The 27,532-nt window shown below is 40.4% G+C and overlaps 1 protein-coding gene across 8 annotated transcripts in view; it reads right to left on the bottom strand.

Moving 5' to 3' along the window:
- BTRC (beta-transducin repeat containing E3 ubiquitin protein ligase) overlaps positions 1–27,532 on the bottom strand; it is a 124,552-nt gene that overhangs the window by 37,815 nt on the left and 59,205 nt on the right. For all 8 annotated transcript variants that reach the window (XM_072869246.1, XM_072869245.1, XM_072869241.1 and 5 more), the window contains one exon: positions 24,706–24,795. In XM_072869246.1, the coding sequence (XP_072725347.1) occupies positions 24,706–24,795 (90 nt within the window). The remainder of the gene's footprint in view (positions 1–24,705; positions 24,796–27,532) is intronic.

The following is a 27,532-nucleotide window of genomic DNA, read 5'->3' on the forward strand; positions in this document are numbered from 1 at the left end:
TGTGAGTTGGGAGTCCCTCTCCTCCTCCTCCCTTATCTCCAAGTTGTCTTTGCAAATAACAAGCACTGATGAGAAATCTGCTTGCATCAGCACAGCACTGGCATATGTTACTCTCCCAAACTACGATCCCTGACCAAATGCGTATCTAGGCATACGGGGGGGAGGGCAGACACCATCACTCTTAAAGAGCTAGATTTCAGGGCATACCTTTTATTAGTTGTAAAGTGATCATACCCAAATTTCAAAGCAGATCCTCCAGTAACAACAAATCATTTCCAGTGGAAGTCACCAAAGGAAATGCTTTCTTCCTCGGCATGGCTACCAGAACCAGAGCTGAACTGCTGGGACCATTACATGTTATTACTGTTAATGGAGGGAAGGAATATGCACATTATCACTTGGAGAACCAGTCTACTAAAGTCATCGGGTAATGGCCAGTAGCAGCAAAGGGCTCATTTATGGCAGGGAAAGGCATAAGCTATGCTCTAAGCAGCAGTTTCATAGTTTTCTGGAACAGTTGCTTCTGTTTTTAAAATACCCAAGTATGATCTACTGCCGGAGTGAAGTTACTCTTTATGGGTGTTATTGTTGATTTTCTTTTTGCTCCAAGTACTCCCTTAACTCAGAGAGAAAAGCAGCCAGGAACAGGTAGGTGGACTCAAGTGATTCAAAGCCTGGCTAAACAGTGAAGACTATACCACCGGGAACAACACACGAGTAGGGGGGAGAATGACCCAAAAGACCTGTTATCTGCTCTCAATAACACTACTGAGATTTTCAAAACACTGTGGTTCTGTCTATGTAAAGCTTTTATCATCAAGAAACACAAGCCCTCTAAGATAGTTTACACAGTATTATTTTCCATTAGTTTCCTCCTTGGAGATGCATTTTGCTACCAACAACAAAGAGGGCACAAGCGCACCAAACTACCTGGCCAAGGCAAAATGAGAACTGGAAGTCATGAATATACATGCTGGATATCATATACCATTTCCCAGCTACAGGAGTACTACATATTTCCAGGTGTACTGGAGGGATGCAACAAACAAAATGCAGCAGCGTTCTGAAGAACCGCAAGATTCATGTACGTGCTTTACTCTCACTGCAAACGTACTTCTTAGATCTGCTGGCAGGGTTGGCTACACGAGCACTCCCTAACCTATTTCAGTCAAAATAAGCTTGTTAGCAAAGACCTGCTATTTAAACTGTCTAAGCTAAAACACCTCACCTTAACTGAAAGCAGGTTTGCAGTTTTGCTGGCAGATCCTGGAGGGCAGCAACCTGCAGCAGCCAGACAGAGGCTGAGTGGTATTCTTTTCCACCAGTACAGCTAGATCTAGAAGAGGACATCTCATCAGCTCACGCTGGCTGATACCAATACTACTGCTGTTAGCAGCCACCACAGAGGCAGCTGTAAGAGGAAAAGTCCATGAAATACTCTTGCACAGTGTCAGGTCAAAGCTGGTCAGTGGGCTGCAGTCAAAATCTTGCCAAATTTTACCTTATAGCCTCCTACAACCCCTCAGGATCATCCCGTAACTCTCACTCACTAACGAACATTGTCTTCTCCAGATGAGCTGTTCTGCTAACCTTGCAGTCAAACATTACCTTGCTGGCAAACTGGGGTGATTCCCATGGAGGACCACTAAGATTGCTAGGGGAGCTGGATGTGTTTGGCCTGGGGAGGACTGGGGGCTATCTGTTAGCCTCCCACTACCTAAAGGGAGGTTACAGAGGAAAGTGAGACAGAGTCTTCAGAAGTGCATAACGGCAGGAAGAGGGGCAACAGGCACAAGCTGTAGCAAGCAAAACTCTGGACATTAAGAGGCAGATTTTCAAAATACGAGTGGACAAGGTCCCCAGCAAAATGAGCTGGTTGTGAAGGTAATCCTTCTCTGAATAGGCAGTTGGATTGGAGACCTTCAGAGGTCCATCCTAACTTAAAGTTTTCTATGACTTTGTATCTTAAGATTGTGTTGGTCCATTCTTTCATTGGTACCTGGCAAGAGATTCATGAACTGACGAACAGACTCCAAAAACACAAGCTAAGGACATTCTCTAATGAATTCTATATCTTCAGAAATTGCATTAGGCTGGGTTAGGCCAAACGCTGTTGATACGTGAAAGTATGTAACAGAAGAAAGGCAAGAAATAGTACCCTCTGCAACAACAAGTGACCAGCTCTGACCATGACAGCGCTTCAGGAAGGCATATTCAGTTTTACAGTTGAGCAGACTTTGTCCCTATCAGCTGTTATGCAAATTGCACAAGCCAGAAGCCCAAGTCACAGACTAGCACACTAGGGATTCCTCCTTGGCTCTGTGCTTTCAGAAAAAGCCCTCAAACTAAAGGAGGGAGGGAGCCTTCCAGTATTCCACTCCCTATAGTAGACTCAATCAAAGTGGAATTGTTTGAATATAACATATAAACAATACAAAGCCCCCAGTAAACTGGGGCAGAACAGGACTGCTAGCCTCACTTGGTCCTTCAACATACTGTATTTTCCACATAATGTTCTTTCACTCAAAGGCATTATTCCATTATTCCTTTTAATGAGATTAATAAACAGTGAAAATAGTATCAATCTACCTGCATTTCCCTTTCTACAAATACAGGCTAAGTTTTCTTTTCTTCTTTTCATCCCACTTCTGAGAGTTACTTTCCTGTCAAATCAAGACTGTAATCAGTGTGGAGCATATCATGTGAGAAATTTCTTCCACCCTCATGCACTGATGCATCCCATTGTAAATTTATCTAACAATCACCAACCCTTTCTTTAACTTCCACTATAATAATTGGCTAAACATCTAAGAACCAATCACATGCTGAGTAAAGTAGCTTTTCCTTCCAAGAGTTTTAAATATATTCTCTTTTAAATATCATTAGGTCTTCTATTGTGAGAATTGTCCTCCTTTGTGAAAGGAAGGGAACATTAGACTTTACCATTGCATGCTGCTTGTTAAATACCTTTGTGATATCTCTCACTTGTTTCCTGTATTTTCAGTCAGCTCACAATAGCCTGTATTAAGTCTAGTATTAGTAGACTTGAAAACACACTATTTGCATCTTCTCATCTGGGAAAAGCAATCCGGAATCATGCCTGGAAAAAACATATGCAACCTTCCGATACAAAATAAAATTAAACATCAAGAGAATTCAATGTTTCCTACCACAGACCAAACTAGGCAGATGCACCATTCATAGCCTGTTCCTTTGATCGAGGGGTTAGAGCTCCCTCTAGCACTATCGAAACAGAAGAGCCATAGATGCTAAACTGTGACTTTCTCGTCTCATCTAAAGCAGTCTTGCATAGGGTTGTCCGTAATTTTTATTTGATTTACTTTTTGCTGTCACATGAATAATTAAGAATACATCCACTAGTTTATCTGAAATTCAGGAGAAACAAGTGTCAGGAGAAATTCCCTCTATAACCGATTAAAAATACTCAGATTGCTATAATTAACTGATCTCTATTTTAAAATGTAATTTAGGACCAGCTGAAGGATTATCATGTCAGCTGTGTGTACAATGTGAAATGTAGCAAGAAATTAAATGAAAAAGTTGTTGAAAATATTCAATTTTCACGGCACAAAAAGTCTTGCTACCTCACCCTCCCTTGCAGCTGACAAACATCCCAATGCTGCTGACAGGTCGCCTGCAGTTGTGAATTACGTATTTCTATTTCAGCATTAAATATTGAGTAATGCCGCTTAAGTAAAACTCAAAAGGTGTAACCCTGCTGAATTCTGCACAATGCTGAAGACAGAGAAACATCTCATGACAGAAAGACTGTCAGCCCTTTTTAATCATAGGTTATTACTTATTAATTCTTGATAAACTGAAAGCTGGCAGTACAAAGTAAAAATAAGAAAGGAAAATGGGAGCCAAGTCTTTCGAGTTTTACTCCTAACTCTCCCACTGCCTTTTTGTGCTGCCACAGGCGAGTCACTCCTCTTCATTTCACGAGTCTGTCTGTTAAATAGATGTACTTTGCCCTTCACACAGAGGCAAAGCACAGCTTAATTCTGGGAACGTCTCTGCACAAAAGGTGCTCAGGGTGCTCTGTGAGAGCAATGACACAAGGTGACATCACACCACACTCTACACAAGTGCAAACTTCCCCTCAAGCACCAGGAAACAAATTTGTCACTTAAAAACTAAACAAAACAGAGACCTTCGAAAAGGCATGGCCTCGACTTCACCAATTAGAAAAAATGCAGCTGTACTAATCATTTCGGCAGCCTTCCAAAGCAGAATCAAAAGTCGAGTGTGTTAAGAAAAAATTTCACCTCGAGTTTTCTCAAACTGAGACACCGCATCCAGATACCGCTCCTAAAATCAATACAACCTCCTAAAATCAAACAACCCACACACCCCAGAAGGTAAGCGCCCTAGGGAGGGTGCGCTTTAGTTAAGTTCCTTTACTCATCACAGCAATTTCAATACGTAACCACCAGGGGACTTCTGAACATTGCCTGGGTTTAGAAGTTTGCAATTTTAATATTAGTATGTGACAGAGATGAAGAAATACAATAGGATGTGTTAGGCTATCCACAGCTACGTTTTTACGTCTCTGACAAGCCGTGTAGGAAAGACTAGAAGTAACTAGATCCAAGTAGATGACAGAAGCACCTGACAAAAACTTCCCGGCATCGCCCGCCGGTGTCCCTCAGTCCCGGCCAACAGCTGTCCTTGCCATTCTGGGCCCGAACTCTGTACACGGGCCTGCTGCTGCACCCAAATGCTGACACACAGACCCTCCTTCCCGCAGTACAGATGGCATCCAAGGCCGTTCCTTTTAGCCCCTTAAGAGGGTTTGGAGAAAAGTGCTGGCAATGATTTCTCTCTCCCCACACCTCTCGCACGTGGCAGGAGAGGGTTACAGTCCGGTATCTGACCTGTCCAGCGAGAGTGCAAGGACATCTGAAGTGAAAGCAAGACCTCCGTAGTTGCAGATCTGTTAGTGATGCTGGCAACCCTCAGCTGCGTGCCTCTTTGGGCTGACACTGCAGTCCACCTGTTCTCCCCTGTATCTCCAAATAGTTGTGGCTCTGATCCGAATCAGAGACAGGTAAAAAAGAGGTTGTGCTGACTGAACTGTAGTAAGACATGGCATCAGCAGCACTTCCCCACACACGCATGCCCAAGTACTGAAACTTTCAAGATCTCTCATCAGTTCTGTATATTAGAAGCAATATATCTCCCATCTTCATTTAGGAAGCAGTTTGCAGCCGTTGTTTTTGTGCCTTTGTTACTTCCAGACTGCATAACTTAATGAGGTCCTTGGTGCTATCTTAGGAGATAAAGGGAGGCAGCAGCTAGTGCCAGATGTAGCCCTTCTCCTACAAACACATTACGTACTCCAAGTGTTAGCTTCATTTCTGGGTGCAGTGGGAGACTTTGAATTGTAAGGTAGACATTCTGTGTATGTAAAACTCTGGAGAAGCAGGTACCTAGCAGTGAGGGTTAACTGGAACTAACGAATTCAGTATTTACCCTGCTCTGAGCAGAAGGTTGGACCTCCTGAGGTATCTTTCAATCTAAGTGACTCTGTGTTTCTAACCTCATAGTCAAAGCTCATCTACACTTCCCAGGCTTTTGGAGAGAAAAGCGATTTAGATTTTCACTGAAGCCAAGTTATAGTTGTCTGATGTTGATGTATTTCATTTATCATGAGCAAAATGTGAAATTCTTTTTAAAACATGCTGTATAGAGAATTATTTTTTAAAAGGCTTTCCAACTCTGGGCTTCACAAGGCATTGCTATTGTAGCATTCATTCTTTGTAGCAACAAATACCAGGTTCTGAAAGAGTACTGCAGATACACCTGCTCTCTGGCTTTACAAGTTGAGAGCATGCAGTATTCAAGGTACCTGTTTGGATATCCAATCTTGACTTTCAATTCCATCCCTCCGACTATTTAAAACTTTTCAAAAACTGTTGATTTTGTTATGATGCATGTGTTCTCTAAGAACTGCAGCTGATTCTTTCCACAAATTATTAAATTCCAAGCTTCTCTTCACCTGAACCAGTTTCAAAACTCAGGTCTCAAACAAGGAATTAATTGACTGTGATGCTTAATCACCTGCAATCTTCTAAATCAAATCTCAAAATACTCCCCCTACAACCCACCTCAGAACTGTCCGGGATTACAAATTATGATCCAGAACAGGGCTGACAGATCTAAATTAACATGGCAGGAGAACAACCTGATTCAACTCTGTAGTTCACACAATTTTGTAAAATCCAGTGACTTGAAAGAAAACACATGCACATAATTGGCATTAATTAAGTAACATTTTTATTACCTACAATCAAAGACTTAGAAGGAAGGTTTACTTGTCAGAAAGAGGGCTTTCTTTGCTGAGAAATTACAAGTCTTACTTAATTAACAATCTAGGTTTTTTGTAGTATAGTCATTAAGTATTTTTCACTTTTATTTTCTTCTAAATGAATGTTAGTCTAAGCACAAAAGCTATTGTTTAAATTGACAGAAGTGGAGTCAGAAAAAAACAATGTTGAAATATTTTAATCGTCATGTATTTTAACTAAATTCTCAGTTTGTGGTCACTTTTACAAGGGTTTCATTTTGTGCTGAGAAGCAACAGGAGGATCTCAGACTTTATGGATGTGAGAATACAGTTAAATCTGAACCTGTGCACACAATTAGGACAGACCTATCATATTTCACAAATTCAGGGCATCGTGAAGGCAAGTTTGCCTGTAGGACACAGGACCCGAACAACCTGGCTACATACTGTTTTCATACCTTTTCATTCCCTAATTTTGAACTACTCCATGCGCTGAGCAGGTAAGGACTACTTGCCTGTCAAGATTCACTATTATGGTAAAATAAGTAATTACGGCTACTTTGAATACTATTTTCAGGTCTGTGAGGTCAACTACTTAGTTGCTCATTTTTAATCTTCCTCAACAATAAGGTTCAGCAACACATACAGTGAGTACTGCTGTCTGTCTCCAAGCTGCAGCCTCAACTAAGCCGTCAGTCACGCACAACAAGGGACTGCCTGCCTTGTTGAAGTTATCTTGGATATGAGCTTCCACAGGCAGACTAATTCAAATCTATTTTTTGTAAATTACAGATTGTGTTAAATATACATGAAGGAAAATATGGAACAGTTACTTTTACTGCACAACATGAGTTATTCCCCATTCTAGGTTCCCTCCGAGAAAACTCTAAATTTTAAAACCTGCCAATTAGTGGCAGTGACTACTGGTGAGACCTAATCCTGTCAAGCAGTAGTATTCACTGAGTACTGCAAAGGGCAGAACAGCGTTCCAAGAGAACGAAGGGACCAGGACATCTGACAAAAGGATGAGCATGCAGTCATTTGCCCAAGCTTCCTTTTCCTTTCAGAAGAAATGCAGGTTGTGTCAATGCCTTAATGTGATAGTTAAACCATAAGCTTCGCATCAGCCAGAAGAATTAGATCTTTACATGTACATGAGACTGTTAATAGCTGCAGTACAGTTTAGGGCAATAACTGGACAATTTCTGTGTAAGAGAAAGTGATCAGAAAAGTAAACATAAATAAATTCTTCCTAGAAAATAAACTCCTCAACCACAAATGCTCAAACATCTTCACCGTTTCTCCTCCCTCATTTCTTAAATTAAGCCACTCCCCAAGGACCATTCAATTTATCCTAATAAACAAAGAGGATATGACTGCTCTCTAAAAATATATGGGGATAAAGCCCCAAAAAGGGAAGAGGAACTATTAAAACAAAAGAAAGAAACAAGCTGAAGAACCAGTGGTACAATCTCTCCATGAGTAAGATAGCTTGGAAACTTGGAGAGGATTTCCAGTTATTAGAACAAATGGGTTCTGGAATCATCTTCTGATGGAAACAGAATGGAAAAAAGACCTCAGACCAACCTTTAACAAGTTGCAATATGAAACTCAATAAGTTCTCTAAAGGGACAAAGTAGTATCTGCAAGAGCAAGAGGTTGGAACCAGTGACCTGCGAGGTCCCAGAAGGTAGAATGACACAAACCAGGCAATGTCCTGTTCTGCAAGAAGACATTCATCACCTTATAGCTCAGAGTATACCTGAGAGGGCACAGATGCAAACTTCTTGAGTGGTAACCGAGCAAACTGACTTTCAATGAGTAGAGAACATCGATGGGACTGTAGGCTCCACTCCGTTAAATATACTAAGGTAGGGCTTTATTCTTTCATCATGGATGACAGGCGACTGCTTCACCCAGAAAAAGAGCTGTCAATTTTCAATCTGGCATGTGCCCAATGAGCTTCAGCATACCTGAGATTTATGAAATGTACAGCCTACACCTTTCCATTAGGTGCTAAACTGCCGAGTTGCACATGACACACAGGAACACTGTTTATTCTGGTATGGTTTTATCCATCTGTCTCAGCTCTAGGAGACTCATAGGTAACTTCAGACTGCCCTGAGGCTATATTCACTGTGTCTGTAGTTGGTTAAACAGGATACCCCTCATGGTCTCTGATGCATTTATAACAAATGTATTACATAGGAACAGAGAATATCTCTTTTCATACCATCATTGCCTCCAGGTAAACTCTCATAGGATCTGGGGCAAACCTTTAAGCTGTTCATTCATGTGATGTTTGGATGTTAGATGAAGATAAGATCTGGATGTTAGTAATGCACATGACCTTAGAGTCCCTGATATGGAGGCACTTTTGCTGCAGGAGTTACCTTCACGTCACTTACCACTGACTGGGAAGATTAGGCTGTGATCTGTTGGGCAGTCAGCTGTTGTGACTATGAACTCTGTTGTCTCTAGGGTCAATCGTCTATTGCCTCCATAATTAGAAGAAAAGATACATAGCTGATTTCAACATTGTTGCTGTCTTCTGCTAGCTTCTACCTTTAACTGGCCAGTTATCTGGGTATAGGTTGCAATGGGTATCTGCCATTCTTGGGACCGCAAAGAGCAAAAACTCAAACAGGTACCATCTGGAGCCCGGTATGACTCCAAATCAATTCTTACAATCAGCAGGATCTAAACTTGTCCTGCCAGTCGATGGTGATCTACTTTGAGAGACAAAATGATAGAGGTAAGTGTCTGACCTCCAGACAGACAATTTATGTTGAGCCACTTAAGGCCCCATGCAAGATGAAGAGTTCTTTAGTTCAGTATCAGGAAACTCTTAAGGTAAATGTGTCTCCACTTGAGGACAGGATGTGAAGCCTGTTCATCTGGTCTTTCATATTAAAAGGGATTCTATGTGTCAGCACTTGATCCAAAGAAGTTACTATGGTGACAAATGGTCATAAATGAAGGTAAAAGACAGTTACATATTTGGAAGTAAACCGAGGGTAAGACATCAAGTTCTCCAATGAGAACTGTTTTATTCTATTAAACACTGTTGTAGATGAGATTCCAGACTCAACAGTGCTGCTCCCACTTCCCAACTGATAACTTATCTATGCAACCTATAAATTCACATTTCTCTGACCCCACCTTCATGGGAACTACAAGATGTATTTTAGGGACTAGTACCTTAATATATGTATTGATTTAATTAGTACAGCTAAGGTTTTATAATCTCTCTGAAGACAAATTACATTCTGTAGTAGTTTATAAATAACTGTTTAGCTATTAAAACTTTAACAGGTAAACTTCAAAATGATTTGTCTTTAAATAAATGTTCTCCTTCTGTTTTTATATTATTCACAAAATGTTTAATGTACTTATATTTTATAGATCAGATACCACGTTGCATTACTTGAGAAACAAAGTTACCATGTATCACATGTTGACTCATACTGTGTATATGAAAAGGGGACAGTGAAAATCAAGTATAAAACTTTGAACCTTCCAAACTTTAAGTGCTTCACCTATAAAAAGATACTACTGTAATTTTTAAGCAAGGAAGGATTTCTGGTGAATAGTAATATTGATTATACAGCTGGAAAAACCATACAAAACCTTCAGATATATGAGACTTGCTATTACTTTTTCAAACACACAAAAAATCTTCTACGTTAAACTGAGTCTGAAAATTGTGAACCAGTTTAACCCAGTTTTGGTTTTTTTTTAAAAAAGAAAGATACAGAAATTTTAAAGAAAATGTTGCTGATGTTCTGTCAACAGCTAGTAGACAGCTTGCTAGCCCTCATAGAGCAAAGACAGAAATGGGTAATTGGAATAAGTAAAATATAGAGAGTTTACCTAGAGGTAGGAAAATTCTAACATAATACAAACAGGCTTAGTTTTGGCTTCACCAACAGTATTCAGGAAGGCTTTTGGTGTGCTGGACAAAGCACATATATTCTAGGAAGTGCCCAGGTATAGGATCCATGGAGCCCAGCATTCTGCTTGGGGCCATTACAGGGGAAACGCTTTGGGAACTTTTGTTATTTAAACATGGTCTGGTGTGTGCTTGGTTGCCTGAGCGTTTGTTTCTAGCAATGTGGTTATTGTGGTTGTGGGAGCTCTTTGAAAGCTACAGGGCAGGGTAAGAGAGAGGGAAGGGGTCTGGGAAAATTTCTTCCTGTAGAGGCTTCAATTACTTAATGATTTTCTTTATTAGATCCAAACTAGGCTGGCTTGTCCATACGACTTGCCCTGCAGCAGTGTGCCCTGCAGCAGTTTGTATAGGGATTCTGGGTAGCTTACTCAAAGATGAAAGCCACCCCTCTACAGAAGAGTCCTGGCTGGGTGAGGGTCTCTTTAGATTGCAGAAGCCAATACAGCTGTATCCTCCTCAGAGCACACACAACATTGTCTGAGAATCTGGCTGTACATCAAAGCCTTTGTGGTGGCCTCGGGTCATCACTAGCTTTACAGAAGTAGGTATATTGCTCTATGGGGTTCCCTTTTATGTCAGTCCTGATGTTCAGAAAGTTACATTCATACGAGGATTATTTTAGAGAGAGTTTGATGAAGAGGTGATGGTTATTGAACTTGCGATGAAAATCGCTGGGAGTCCAGGAAGCGAGCACATACCTCTGTGAAAGGAAAGATGAACTTGCAGTTAAAGCAGAAGACTAGACTGTCAGTAGAGCTAGAGGACAACTTTTACTCCTGGTTCTCCTCAGGTTTTGGTCTGAGCCTGGCTAAGACACCCCTTTTCTCCTGCGATACTATGCAGCTACTTCGCAGGGTGTTGCAGAGTTACGTGAATGTTCCCTAAGCAGACTGAGCCTCAGGGAGAAGACACTAAGTAGTAACACTCTACACACAGCTCTGATCCTGAAAGATGGTAGAGAAAAACTTCAGAGACAGGCAAAAAAGGTGAAGAAAAACATCCCAGAGAATGACTTGTCCCCCAGCTTGCTGGGGAGCAAACATCCCCCAGTCTCAAAGCAGCTCTCAAACTGAAGGGGCCAGAACAGGGAGAGCTGCGCATGGGGGTGGAAAGAGAGAGGCAGAAAAACTGCACGGAGAAAATGCAAAATACAGACAATTGAATGTGAAAAATATGTGAAACACTTTAAATTAAATTAACAGAAAATAGGACTCAAAAAACAACCAAGAACTTCTAGCACTGGTAAAATCATCCAGTTGCAAAACCCAACCAGGAGCTAGAACAAAATTATTTTATTAGGTTAAAAAAGAATTAAGATTAGCTATATATGTTTATTTTAACATGTATGTAAACATTAACAATCCTTAGGCTGCCTATTAATTCACATGTGGCATATTTACACTATTTATGATACTATACCCCATGCTGGGACATCCCATTACAGAGTCACGGTAGTGGCTCCATACTTAAGGTGAATTCTGCAGCACATCGCCTCTTTCCTGTTACTCTCTTGCAGTAAGATTACTTTTGGGCAAGAATTTACCAATTGGTTTTAACCTACAAGGGAATCTCTTTGGGAATTGACAAACTGATTTAAGCAGCTATGGAATAATTTACTGGGTTTTGTGTTTTATTAAAGGAGAACAAAAGGCTGTGAGAGCTTTTGGTGTTTTATGCAACAACAAGAAGAATGTTTGACTTAGAAAGTGTCCAGTTTCTCTTAGGCTTTCCCCTTGCCTCCCATAAGGATCATATTTGATTGCAAATTTGACTGCAACCATTGGCAAGTGTGTCTTTCCCCAAGATGCACATCTAACACAGCCTTTTAAAAATGCAGATGGACCTGGGGAGAGAGAAGGTGCCAGAGGAACAGAGCCCAAATCAACATTAGGTGTATATAAACAAAAATAACACTTGAGTACAAAACATGCTTCAACTGATACCATGTTTCCAGATCCCCAAATGTCTAAGGAAATGTTAAGCAGTGGTACCCCCTTTTACAGATGGAAGAACTGAGATGGAAAAGCAGAATATGACAAAGACAAAAGATGTCTCAAAATCTGGAGCCATAATTCCTTATCTAATATTCCTCCTGTGAGGCCTCATTGCTTACTATAAATAAACTACTTCCTCCCTAGATTTCAGTTGTAAAAGTAACTTTTGAACTTCTCCACAAAAAAAGGGACACTATGAGTCCAGCTCTTGCCCCAAGAAATACTGGAAGCATTAATTAAGCACTCAAACTACAGGGGACACCCCCAGGAGGAAGTTTGTATTTCCATAATCTGACCAGGGCTTGAAAGGCATGCAATAAATACAGCCCGGGGCACAGAACAAACAACACGAATAAAATAAAATATTGAACAGCTGTTCGTTAAGTGAATACTGTTCATCCCACCCACCAAACTTTATTTCTGCCTCAGGCTGCAGGGGGTGGAGGGGAATCAGACTGAAGCCGCAACAAAATTTTACTTCAAAGGGTTAAATAGAAGCAAATTTATAAAAAATTGAAACTATTTCTTATAAAGGTAAATATTAGATAACCTTTACAGGCAGAACTGCAAGCCCCACTCATTATTATAATAGAAATACAACTGGTTTAGATAATACAAAAGGTCCGTGATTTACCAGGTTAACTTTTTTGCAGAGATGCAATGTCTTTCAAGCTATAATAACTACGTGGATCCCACCAAACTGATACAAAGCCCCCTCATTTTTAAAGGAGGGGGAGGGAAGTGGCTACATCACTGTTACGAAGTAAGAAAGTTCCAAATACTACAGTAAGCAAAGATAGTGAGATCTGCCTAGAACTAAAAAACAAAGAAACCAACTTCATCCACACAAGCTTTCCTTTCTAGCACATCTGTTTACTGCTACCTACCTAAAAGTAAGCAATGCAAAGTTGATGGGTGGGTGCGAGCGTACAGCAGAGCCACACAAACAGCCTGTACAGTTTGCTGGGTGCAGTGTGCTGATTTTTGGCTTCTCTTGCAAACTGATAAGACTCTACTTGCTTTACAGTATCAGAAAGTGGGATACCTACAAGTGAAAAGACCCTGTGTCCTGATTAGAAAAATGAAAGAAAAGCAGCATGGACACCGTGTGCAGAATGATGGAGCCTCACTCTTCAACCATTACAACTTCTTTGGGAATTATGGAGAAGGAGAAAAGAAATGCCTGAAAAACACAATGCAGAGAGTAAGGAAGGAAGAACAGGAACCATGTTAATCAGAAGTAGCTGGATTCCCCTGCACTACAAACATTAATACTGTTTCGTAATATTTCTTATTTTCCTTCCCAGAAGTCGCTGCCTAGTATCATTCTTTTCCCCACATTATTTTTTTCCCTTTACAAAAATACCAAATTTTCCTACAGGTATTCAGATCTGACAGTCATTAATTCCAGTGTCTATTTTTAGAATGTACTTGAGAAAATTGCAATTTTATCAAACCACTAGGAAAAAAAAAAAAGATCAAGTCAATCTTCTTAGCAATTACGGCAGCCAAATCTTTCAAATTATAATTTCTTGTTGGTAAGTGAATAAACTGAAAAATATTGGCGCAAAAGAAACCCATAGATGAAAAAAAACAACAAAAAGGAGCATTAGGAAATGAATGCAGTATTTGATCTCTCCTCTTTTTTTTCCTGCTGAAAGCCACATGGCACGCATAGTATTTTTAACTGAGGAGTCTCATTTCAAATATATGCCGAGGAATCTTATTTCAAACATATACTAAATAAGGAGGGGAGTAATAAAACAGGCAGTCCCTTCCTCTAATTTTATCTGTCTCCCTCCTGTTCTTTCCTTGATGCAGTGAAACTTTAAATCCAACACCAAACCCTGTCTCTCTCTCTCTCTTTTTTGTAAACAGTGATCAACATTTTCCTAAATGACCCCCGAAAGGACCTACTTCGAAACTACTCATTAGTAACAGCCACGTTTGCAATATTAACCTGGATGCGGCTGTTTATTAAGATCTTTTAAGGGGTTTAGAATGAAGACACACTGCCGGTGTACAGGGAGCACAGAAGGGGTAATTTAAAACCCATGTTTTTCCTCCCCCTCACCGAAAACATGCCCAGCATTGTGCAGCTGTGCTGCCAGCTTCATCACTCCCTCCATCTCCACTCTTGCTAATTAAAAGGTTGATCACAGAACAATGCTCTTCTCATTAATTTCAGCTTTCTGATTGGGCAGGATTCCCGCTCGCTCCGCCTGATCTTTTCCACACTGCTGAAGTTAATGTGACAGGAGCCCGAAGATGGATTACCCGCTGCCATATTGCCCATCACCTCCAATCAGCAGCTATCTGGGTAAACTGATTGTTCTAATTTGCTCTCATTATTTTTACAATATCAGGAGAAAATAACGCACACAGCTCACTGTCAAAGCTGTGAAAATCAGCCATTAGTTAAACCCAGACACTGAGTGGCTTTATTAGAAGCACTGCAGTTTATTGATGCAGCTTCGGTAAACTAAGATAATACCTGCCCTCTATAAACACACTTTTTAGGTGTATTTATGTTGAAAGAAAATATTTATTAGGATACTTTTGGAAACACTCGCCGTCTCAGCCTGTTACCTTGATATGCTGGCAGACAACGAAGATTAAGAACAATGGAAGCTTGACTTCCACATAAAGAAGGGCAAAATATGCAGCATTATCCGCACCGCAGCCTGCCTGCGCATCTCAGCTACTATTTTACAGTTTAAATAAAAATCATCTCAGTACTAGTATGACACGTGAATATGTAAATACACCCCAAAATCGCACGAAATATGGTACTACTGTAAAGGCAAACATGGTACAGGCGTGATTGTGTGAGATGTATGTACAAGGTCAACAATTTAGTTTGGGGTTTGGTTTGTTTTTTTTTTCTGAGCAAAGGAGCCTGCGTAGCCCAGCATCAAAACACAGGGACTGAGAGCAGGAGCTCCAAACAATAAGGGAAAGTGCTTTGTACGGCTGGGAACTATTTTTTCCCCTATGAAAAGGCATTGTGCTGCCACAACTTGGGAATGAGTCAGAGCAGAAATGTCACTCTACAGTGAAGCCTCACAGGATCCCATAGCTAAGAAATGAATAAAGTATTGTTAGCGGTATGAAGTCAGGCATTTTTATACTGCAGCAGTGGTAAGAACTACATTGAAAATCCTGGACCTCTGACAGTCTCTATGCTGTATATAAAGGGACCTACATTATTTTGCCTGCTGCCTATCTGCATCTTAGTGAAGGGAAATGCTAAATAGAGGGATTAACAGAAATATGATATCTTAAATCTTAAATCATAAACCTTAAACTAGTGTCTACGATGCTGTAACTCGCAATGCGCTCTAAGAGTGACAGGCAGAGCACAGCAGACTGATTTTACTTTTAAATAATATCTAAATTAGATTAGTTCTTTGTGTAGATCTACATGAACCAGAGGGGACATTCATCATTGTGCCAAAAAAGTTAAATTCACTGGGGTACGCTCAAAGTGAATGGTTCTAGACCTACGTTTTATCTCTCAGACACATCATCAAGATGCTGTGCCAATATGCATGAAGCCAGCTAGGAGCTGCAAGAAAGACAACGGGAGAGTAACTGGATACCAGAAAAGGTTTAATTTTTCCCTTTGTAGATTATGAATTGCTTGGGACAGGATCCGTGGCTTCTCTGTCTTGTAAGTGCAGAGCATCCCTTTCAATACTTGAGCTTCTTTTTTAATATTTAAACGGCTTAAATATAAGGAAGGATATTCTCCTCCCTCCCCCTCCAAAACGGATGTAATTCCAGTTCCCCCCTCCTCCCCCTGCTGTAATTTAAAACGCTACAATTTTCATTACTGCTTTTTAATATTTTTAAATCCTCATCAGCTAGAGCCTTGTGTTTGAGGGTTGATTTTTCCTCCCTCCTAGAAAAGCCACCTCCCAGCTTTGTTTGGTATCTCTTTTGACCCTTGCAAATGGTTTTCTCTTGGAGGGGCGTGCCATGCTTTTCTCCTTAAAATTCCTGCACTGAAAGACTGCACCACACCACACTCCACAAAACGTGCTGATGGCACAAATTACAAGCCCCCAGCCGAACACTCCAGCCCCCACCATTCGGGCAGATTTATGTGGGCTCTTGCCGACGTTATTACAAGTCAGAGTTTATTGGGAAATTGTTACATTATGCGGAGTGTCTAACAAATTGCTTATGCTGCTATAATTGGATTACAACAGCCGCTTGCTCCCACCGGTAAGATTAGGCAAGTAGGACTCCTGCCGATCTCTGAGCGTTAGCAGTAATTTTATTTGCCTTGCCTCTCTCTTTCCTAACAACATGCCTCTTTCCCTGCCAGCTGTCTGCTGAAAAGGCACAGGCTTGTTCCTTGGCCCTAACAATGCAATTACAGCCCTGCAGATCGCACTGTTTGTGCATTAAGTACAGAGCCAAAACGAGGCGAATTGATCGTTTGACTTTTGGAGGAGCCATGTGATCTCTGCGTGCGGGTGATCCGGCATGCATCAGTGGGCAATGCTGCAGTACACGCCTGACGATGAACTCGCTCCACGCTATTTCCCCTCCCCTGTCTGCTCCTAACAGCAAAGACATTGGAGCCTACCCCACGTTAACCCCCATCGGTCTACAAAACCGGGCTCATTTTTAGCAGCTCTCTTGCTAGGCTAAACTCAGAATTCACTTCGCCTTCTGAAATGTGACACTTGGCCACACCAATGCCTTCCCTGCAGTGGGCTACACTACGAAATGATTATTCCAGCATTTCACACCACAAGCTTTAGCGCAAGAATTGGACATATTTTGCAAACAACTTTTTCAATCCTCAAACTGAAAACATACCTAGTTAATGTCATGTTAATGGTATTTGTATTCTCTAGCATCTGAGGGTGCTGCCACTGCAGGTGACTACTTAAGAAGCAAAGCTTCTCTTCACGTTTGCCACCGTTTACCACTAAAGCCACCAATGATTTGGATTCCAAACTGTTTCACATTTCCAGCACAAAGGATTCCAAAGTACCTTGTAAATGCAAGTCCAATTTGTTCCCTAACTCTTATCCTGGTGAACGCTCCTTACAAGCTTCACGTGACAGGACTTGAATGAAGACCTCGGGGCTTTAACTCTTTATGCACAGTATCAATCACCAAACCAGCAAACACCTGGGGTGGAACTACAGCATGTGACACTACACACAATACAGGTGCACAGGCATTTTGACTAAGGATGCCAGGTCAAGTTCTAAATTTTAAAAGATTTGCATTACATCTCCACTGCCTGTATACTGAGAAGATCCCAGGATGATTCAGTTTAGAAGGGACCTCAGGAGTTCTCCAGCCCAAACTCCTGCTCAAAGCAGGGTGCATTATGAGGTTAGACCAAGTAGCTTAGGGCTTCATCCAGCCTGGTCTTGAAAACCTCCAAGAATGGAGGCTGCAGAGCCTCCGCAAGCAATGTGTTCCAGCTGACTGTCATCACCATGAAAAAGTTTTTCTGTATAACCAAACCTGAGAAGGAGATTCTAAGATCTGTGTGGGAGCCCTTCCAGTATTTACTGAACTCAACTTCACAGGTAACACAATTTGCTTTCTTGAGATTCCAAACCCAGGGCTCCAAAAAGTAGAAACATCTCCATCAAGTTGATTGAACTTTGGAAATGATTCTTCATATCCATGATTCTTCATAAGATTTTGCGTATCACCTGACTAACCATGCTTACTGCAGAGCTTTGAGAACTGATCTCCAGAATACACTTAGAGACGCTCAGCTATAAAGCAATTTACGAGTTAACTATTATATTACTGTTTCTTCAAAGTCTCTTTTGTATTTTAAAAAACCCCAATGTCATTCTTTTTTAATTAGTGGCTTCGTTGACATGTGAAGTCATTTTGGGTGGTAAGAGAAGCAGAAATGACAAGCACTCCACAGCATCGTGTAACTGAAGACTAAAGAAGACTGTTTACATGTAGTTTAACACTCAAAAGAAACTCTGAACAGCTGAAATGCCTTATAAATAGCTCAGACCCAGAGGAAGTGCAAACGTCTGCATTGTGAATTGTAGATCTTAATTACAGACAATGGCTGGTACAGCAAGTAGCACGAAAAAAAAAGTGAAACAGTTGCACTGTTCATGGTTGGCAATAATTCTTCAGAAAAATATTTACTATCAATCAGTTATGAGAAAAGGGACTCTGCGCTCATAAAACAGCACGTTGCTTCTCATACCAGGACCATTTTGCTTCAGCATAATCTGAATTTAAACAGCTTGTTTCCTGCGGATATAATTTTGGAAATAAATAAAACAAGTCTATCAAAATCTGGAGAATGTGTATGGTGGGGTGGGGGGAGCAGAAATATCACATTTCTTTCTCAGTCATTTGCGAAGAGGTTATTAGACCGAGGGGAAGCTAAAGCATAAAGATTGTCTTGACCTAAAAAAAAATATAAAAAATGAGAAACTCGCAATTAAGATAAAAGTAGACATATTACTAAGCAAGGAAGATCACCAGTAGGTCAAAGCTTTTAGATAAACCTCTGATGCTGTTTTCTACTTGTGCTGTCTAAATACTGAGAATTCACAGTTTCAAAGCACCTTTTGAACATTAAGTTATGCCAGCAACGTCCCTGCAATACCCGCCATTCACACAACCCTCTTTTTACAGACAGAATACCTACAATAGAAGGGTAAAATGACATGCTTAAATCTCTATTAGCCAGTGGCCGAGGCAGCATTTACCCAGTTTGCAATGGCCTCAAAAAACTGTCATCCCAGAGAAAGGTATATCCAAGCCACAAAAGGGGACACTGCAACCAAGGGGTTTGGAGCTGGAAGCATGTCCACTGACAGCCCCTCTGCATCACTACACAAAAGCTTAATACTAAAAATTAAGGTATGGAGGAATATACTTTCTCATTAAAACAGTGGAGGGAGTATCAGGAAACTGAATGTAGCTAGTCAAATAATATTTGTTCATTATTAAATTGCTCTAATTTCAATCTCAAGGACTGGAAAGGCTTCAAAAGCACTGGAAAACTATACATTATCTGAAGATATACCGACTCAGTGGTATATCACAGCAGAACTCTGAGTTGGTTGTGTTGTTCATGCAAAGTAAATGCAGGGACACTCTCAGGAAAGAGGAGCCATCAATCTGTGACATAAAGGGAGTTGAGAGTACAAGAGGGACACCCTTCAGATCAATTTGTCCTACTGCCAACTGGAACATCCAGCCTGGAACCTGAAATGTTTGTTTATTAAAGAGTACTCGTGGTTTCTCCTTTGAATTCATACAAAAATTCTGAGCTCAATGTTATTATTGTGCAGACTATTTTTATTCTAAAAATTCAGAAGTAGCGATGCAGAAAGAACTGACAAAGGAAGGTAGATTTCAATTACTAGCTACTTCCAGCACTCCTTGCTTTAGCTGAATCATCCTTGAATGTAAAATGTGTAGCTATAGGTAAATAATAGTATTCATCTTTGAAATAAAATTTCACATAGCATACTTGAAGTGCCAAGCCCTGTTCTGTGTTTCCAGAACTGAGCAGAACATAGCTCTGTCCCCCTGTACACTACGAACAGCTTGTCGAGCAGGCACAACATCACTACATGCCTAAGAAGGACTTTTCATCCAAGGGTCAAAAAAGCATCATACAGTTAAATTTCACAATATTCTGCAAGGAGAGTATTATTCCTTATTATAAGGAGAGTATCCCTTTTTGAAGAGGACCAAGAAAAGCCATCATGGCCACAGAGAATAAAATCACAGTGCTAAAAATAAAGGGTATGAACCCTTTCTAGATTCCTAGTTCAATACTGTAACCACTGCAGCATGCACATTCAGAAGTATGACAAACAGCAATCAAAAGGTTCCCTAGAAGACATAACATGCTTAAAAGACCCTGAGAAGTCCCTTGGTTTGCTGGGACCTTAAAAAGCAAGTCTAGTTATCACATGTGGATAGCAAGGCGTGGCCTGAAACAGAAGTCTAATTTTTCAAGTGTGGTGTGCTTGACTGTATTTTTCTTCCTCCATTTTCACTTATCTCAGCTAAAGACAGAGGCAGAGAACCTCTCCCAGCTGCTGCTGAGTTCAGAACTAAGTAGAAACCTGGGGATGCTGTATGACATTTAGAAGGTGTCTTTGTGCTGTCTCTGGCAGGTATGCCATAGGGTGCCTATCTCCGGCACACTCCGGCAGGAAAGAATTCAATGTGCAAAATGAAACTGAGAACACTTCTTTATACAGCAGATACAGACAAACTGAAACTGACTGCAGGAGTTAATAAACAGTAAAGACCTATCTAATGAATACAGGAAATAGGTATTGACTGTAGAACTCCATGAGATCAGCTGTACACCAGTCTCTTGCTGGGAAAGAAAAGAGTACTTTGAATCAGAAGGATATTTCCATGATCCAGGGAAGTGCAAAATCTAATGGACTCCAGGTGAACAGCAAAATTCAGACCTAATACAGCCCACATTATGAAAGGGTGAAAAGGTAAGACCTCTGTCTGAAAACCGGAATATATATAATCCATCCAAGCAAAGACACAGCCAAGGAGACTGGAGACACATCAGAGCATCCCCCACTGCACAGCAAATAGAAAGTGTGAAGGTCACCACAGAAAGTAAGTGGTTCCGGATGCAGAACAAAAAAGAAACTTGTTTGCACACCCAGGAGCATCACAAGAATCCTAGTGACATACCAGATGCCAGGGGATTTTTAACTGTGCCCCTCTCTAATTGAGGATGAAGCACACACCAACACCATTATCTGGCCTGAAGATACTGGCTTACAAAATATGGAACAAACAATAGGAACAGATGCTCATTTGGCCAGATTTCAATAAGCCTCATTAAAACCAAACACCCTGTCTTTGGATCTCAAGTTCATGCTACATTTCTACCTTATTTAAGCACATAACACCAGTTCCTGAGAAAGCTGTCCACTTGTGGTTGCACACCAGTAGTATCATAAAAAGAAATCCTCTCATAGACATTTTTTAGCTTCTACAGAGACAAGCAGGAGGATCTTATGTGTGTGTGTGTGTGTGTGTGTGTGTGTACACTTATATAAAAACACAATTAGAGATGGCATTTTCTTTTTAAAGACATTAGGTTAAATACACATCAGACCTTGAGCTGATCACTCAAATGCAATAGGCAAAAAGATGCCAAAAAAGTCATGGAAAAACTCCTGAGGGTGGAAGAAAACTGGTGTTACAGATCACACAGGTGACATCTGTGCATTACAATATATAATTTTTAATTCAAGATCCCACCTCTTTAGTCAAAACATGAGCACACTTGAAACAATTTCTACTGCTCCTTATTTGCTTCTACCCAAATGTGCCCAAGTCCCATCAGTGGAGTTTCAGAGGACAGAAAAGCACAGCTAAGAACAAAATACAAAGATTCATCAGAACGTGATATTCTAGTTTTATTTTTAAATGCATGAATAAAACCAGATAATCCATAGGCTTGCAAAAGCCACTGAGCACCTTGCTGCACAGTCAGCATAACATTGTATGGCAGACCAGGCAGACAACCTTTCCTAACAAACACAGACTTCCTTGAGTGGTCAAAAAGACAGTAGCCCTACACTACTCTCTGTACTTGAAAATGCATATATGTTTATTATAAACTTCTTTTCCCTCCATTTTAGAAAGAATGCCAGTTGTTAGATTGGTAAGTTACACCTGACTGTCCTGTACAGAAGCATTCCTTCACAAGAGAGCTTGATAGATGGACAGTGCTTCAGTCTGAAAAAAGATCTCAATATTGATGTGTGTGGCCTCAAGAGAAACTGCACATCATTCTTTGAACAAACTTTAGAAACATCAAGCACACGACCAGCAAATGGCATTAATACAGTCTTAACAGAGCACAATTTTCTTTTTTGCAAGTAGGTGCAGAATCAGAAATTCTGTTTTCGGAAAAAACATCGTCCCTTGCAGACTGACTGACACTTCTGACAAGCATGTGATAATACTGACTGTGGCTCCCAGTCAGGGCTGATACTGCACTGCAGAATCAGAAAAGGTAAATCATGATTTCCAAAGTAATCCTTTTTGTCTTTCAACAATGCCAGTTTAAAAAAAAACCCTGAAACCCCTTTTCCAAAAGTGCTGCAGATAAAGAAACCCACAGTTATACTTTCCAGTATTCACCCTCTTGACAAAACATTTCAAAGTCCAAGGCTGTAAGACACATCAATCATGGAAGATAAAACTCGCCATGTGCATAAGGCTAGGAGAAAGCCTCTGAACTCCTTAAATCCCATTTGAGCCCTTCACCTAGGGAACATTTAACAGTTGTGCCATTTGCCTATACCATCACTGAGCCATCTGCATTTAGCTAACTGGACTTATAAATGCTTCAACTCTTCTGGAATTTGAAAGACAAGCTTTCTTAGAAACTATTTCCTTTTGGTTTGTAGCTGGGAAGGCAAAGGAAAGGAGTACAATAGCCAGGCAAGCTAGTACTAGGGGAAATATATCCCCAGAAAAGTCCATATATATATATATATATATATATATGGGAAAACATATATATATTTATATGTTTGTATATAAAAATTAAAATATTTATATATAAAAATATAGCATTCAACATTTTTATATATAAATAAAATATTTATATATAAAAATATATCATTCAACATTTTTTATATATGTAAAATAAATATATACGTATGTGTGTATATATATGCATGTATACATGTATATATATGTTTTTTCATATATATATGAGATGGCAGATTGTCCTACAGCCTATATACATATATATATAGTCCTACAGCATATAGAGACACAATACTTTAAAACATATGCTTTTTCAGCTCCAAGGTGATGCTTCAAATTCATCCTCAATAACATGAAACAAGTCTTGCTGTTCCTGCTTTGAGCCCTACCCACACCTCTTACCATGATCCCACTGAAATACAGTTTTAGGAGAGTTTATTATTTGGGGCATTAGGATGTTAAAGGTATGTTATTTCAGTTAAAAGAGGCATCATGTAAATTAGCTGTAGTTCTTGCACATCCTTGCTCCTTAGTAAGATCATCAGGTCAAACAAGATGCTATAAAGCAGATGGGGTTGAATGGGTTTACTCTAGCTAGCTTGCTGTGAGCTGCTTCATGGCATCAGAATGATGCTGTATGCAGATACAATTCAGTCAGAGCTGCTCTGGTGCCTTGTTCAAAGAGTTTTACCTACTTTGTATCATAAAGTGCCTTAGGAAGCAGTGTGTGATACCAGTTGTCTTAAGCTAAGAATGGAGGTGTCAGCATTAAATATTAGCACTTTGTACCAAGATTGGTAGCTTCTCTCAGAAGTGCTTCTCCAATGGAAGGTAACCTGGCATGTCAAGCACAGTTTATAAACGCTAAGCCACCTGCAAGCACCATGACAAACTTTTATGATGGCCAATTCCCTGACAGGAAAGAAAAGTAATGGGACATCCAAATTTCACCAGCAAAATCCCAGCAAAGATTTAGCCGGGAAATTATCTTAAAGGTCAATACAAAAGCGGGCCCCGAAGGGACAAGGCACCTTTAACAACCATTCAAAGTATGAAAAAAAAGGACTTCAAGAAGATCAAGGAATAAATAACTGAAAGAGAAAACAGGCTTTTGAGTGGTCAGGTTTGCGGTGACAGAGAAGCAACAAAATGCCAGCTGGTTTCGGTAACAGATGGCTGTGTGCACTGATCTGTCCTGCATGCCCATTCCAAACTTCCTTTCAGTGGAAACACGAAGCTTACACAAGGCTAAATGCATCCTTCGCGCAGCCTTTCTATACGTATTGCATCACAGTTCAAATGTTTTCCATTCACAAACAGCCCTACATGTATGCTATTTCACTCTAGTTATGCTGAATTTTAAGAGAAGAGGGTTGGCTAATGGCACCTCATCTTTTCCAATCACATCTATTACAATTCTCAAGGAATGACTTTTCTCTGACGGGCTAACATATCCATTTTCTTACCATTCTGATTGCTGTATCTCCCTCCTCCCTTTCCCTTAAATACAGCATTCACTGTATTTTAATTGAAAGGTCTTTCTTTTTGCACCTCCCCTCTGGTAGCTAAGAAAGGGAACCTTGATACAAAGAGCTCTCATGCAGTATTTTTAGCATATATCTGGACATTTATCATTTGAAGTTGCCACAGATAATTACATGGCAGGCATAGGTCATCCCACTGGAAAAGCCTATTACTTGTATAGCAGAACGAACCCTTCAATCCTAGATAGCTCAGGACTCAAGCAATCATTTCCAACAGAGAAAAACAGCAAGTCTGAAAACTCTACACTGAAGGACAGAAAAGGCTACCCAAAGTACTTGCTTTCTGTGTAAATATATTTTTCTAACTAATTTTTAACAAGAACTTTTCTTTGATTAACAATGAACAAGCTGCTAAAAACCCCTCAAAACCAAAGCCGTTCTCTTACTTACTTTGGCCACACAATTTTCAGTCTTCATAGCAGTGCTTCCTAGACATACTGTTTCCTGGTTTAAGCACAGTCTGGCACAGCTGTTGTAGGTCTGCAGAAAGATTAAAATGGTTATGAATAGAAGAACACTATTTTCTTTCAGGCACCACATTTTTGGCACAGGAACCCACAACAACTCTACTACATTTCTTTTTTCCTAAGGTGTAAACATTTCGAACCAAAATAAACTAGTTTACAGCAAAAGCCTATGTTGAGGGCATGCACGTCCTTTGAGAAGCTATGTACAATTTTATAGTTCTGAGATACAAAGAAAAACAAGATTTTTCTCTTCCTTTGAAAAAGGAAAAAAATATCTCAGTTGTTCAGTCTTTCACAAAATGCTGCATAACTGAACAACTAAAACAAGGTAATATCTATATGCTAGTTATCACAGTGTATGTCAAATGTTAATAAACATCCCCTGTCTTTATCAGGTAAAAATACATGGGGACAGTACGAAGGTTATAATCAGAAGGGATCAAATGCAGACCACATCTCACTTGTTGTATTTCATCTTCCCAACTTTGGAAAACTTCTTCTTTTAAAGTAGAATGCCTTTTTTCTTTAACTCATACACTGTCCTGCACAGGGGACCCTCAGCTGAGGCTACAGACTTTGGAGTCTTTGCAGAACACATTACTCATAGTGTCTCCCTTTTTTAAGGGCAGCACATGAACAGTACTTATGAAGTGTGCTTAAAATTATACTTTGTTTGATTTGACTATTTACACTAAGACACCTGAAGAACTCGGGAGTTTCTAACAGAGGCTTCCCCCCTGCAACTTTCAACACCTTTTAATTACTACTTGATTAAGCTCACATTTTCTAGAAGTAGTAGGAGTATAGTAGCGCCTAAGAGCTCCAGTATTGGCTTAAAACCCTAGCGCCTGTCACCATTTACAGAAAACTGCTCCCAAGCAAAAGTGGCAGCCCAAAAGCAAGCACAAACTTGCTTTGTTGCAAGAGTAGTAAGTGGACCACAGAGAAGATGTTGCTACCTCAAATAGTTATGTGGGGAAAACCCAAGAAGCGTGTTGAAAAAGAATGAAATTAAACTTGCTACAAAGACAGTTCCAAGAGCACTTAAGTAAAACATACTAACATTCACGATATTTTTAAGATTGCCTTAAGGGGGCGACGCACAAAGATTTGTAGTGAACTGCCTGTCAGTTCTCTCCCTGTAATATTTGCTGGCAATCTCTGAAGATCCTTCTTTCAGGGCTTGCTATGGATTTCTATTTGTTTGATTTGAAACTAATTCAACCCCAAACCTGCCTTAGGTTACAAAACCTGTGGGTACCACTGGCATGCTAAGGGCTCCTAAACCTCTCCCTCTGCTCCAAAGCTACGTCATCAGAGCCAGATTCCCTCAGCGCTACGCACCAAACAAATGATCTCCCCTTTTTGCCCCTCTGCCACAGGCCTGACTCTGCGCAAGATGCAGGCAGTGGCAACACACAAACTAGCAGAGGAACACACTGCAAAGGACATCAGAGGCAAGAATGCAAAGAGATTAAAAAGGGGTTACGCTGAGCGACAGGAGATACATCCCAAACCCAGTGTTCCTAACAGTTTCCAGCTCAGGAGGACGGTAAGCACCAACTGATGGGAACTGAGTGTTCACAGTCAGTTTATAACATTATTCACCTAAGTTCTTATGATCATCATTAAACACTCCCTACTGCCCACCATGGGAAATCAGTATACTAGCTCAGGTGGATCGGTACTGGTCCGGCACAGTACAGACACTCTTGTGGAAGTTCAGGAAATCGGAGTCCTTTCCACCTTACTTCTTTACAGACCCCATTTAAACTTCATCATGAAACAGAAATGAAAAGGAGCACAGAAGCCCTATCTTCTCCATCACTTTAGCAGTTCACGTTTTATTTCTCAGTGAGCTCTCTAACCAGAGAACAACCAGTGACAGACAGGAATGCAGAATATCCTGGCTCCAGGAGATCTCCTTACAAGTTATAACATCAATATCTGCTGCGACTAGCAGCCAGCTAGCAATTTCTGACTCTGGATCCAGAAGGAGAAACTGAAAAATTCAAACACACGAATCCTTTCAAAGTGCCGAGCAGATGAACAGAGTGCATCTTTCAGCAGGAGAGGTTCAGATTCAAACTGGGATTAGGCCATAAGCAAACAGAAGTCTGATGGACTCAACTTAGCCTCTTGCAAATATTTGCCAACATCATAAAACCATCACTCTGGTATGCACAGCACTTTCTCCTCAGAATAAAGATCAGAATGGCATAAACTATTATAAATCGCGGCTTAGATGCAGTGGCCCAACTGGTGGACAGAAAGTTGACACCATCTGCTTTGCACTGACCTTCAGGCAATACCATGCAAACCTCACTTTATGGGCATCTTTTTAGATAAATTCAACCAGATTCTGAAGGTGAAAAACCATAAAGAGTTGATAAGATTCTTTGTTTGTTATTTACATTTGTGTAATTTAACCCATTTATAATAAATCTGTGATTTCTTTCATTTATAATTTAATTCCTAAAATTCCAGTAGCAGTATTTCTGCACAACTTATCTGCTACATACTGTAAATTTTATGAGGAGACCTGACTCAAAGAAAGCTACTAACTCCACTTTGCAGATGAAAAGCTCAGCCACAAAAACATTTACTGGAAGCAACAGGGAAGCCTGTGGCTCCATGAACTGAACCATGAACCAAACTCAGATCTTGTCAGTCTTTTTCCTCCCTAGACAGGTATGCACAAACCTTGGTAGCAGGCCAGCTTTTCAAAAGCCGGGCTTACAACAGGCTTT

Source organism: Ciconia boyciana, chromosome 8 (assembly GCF_034638445.1).
Source record: "Ciconia boyciana chromosome 8, ASM3463844v1, whole genome shotgun sequence".
Lineage (NCBI taxonomy): Eukaryota > Metazoa > Chordata > Aves > Ciconiiformes > Ciconiidae > Ciconia > Ciconia boyciana.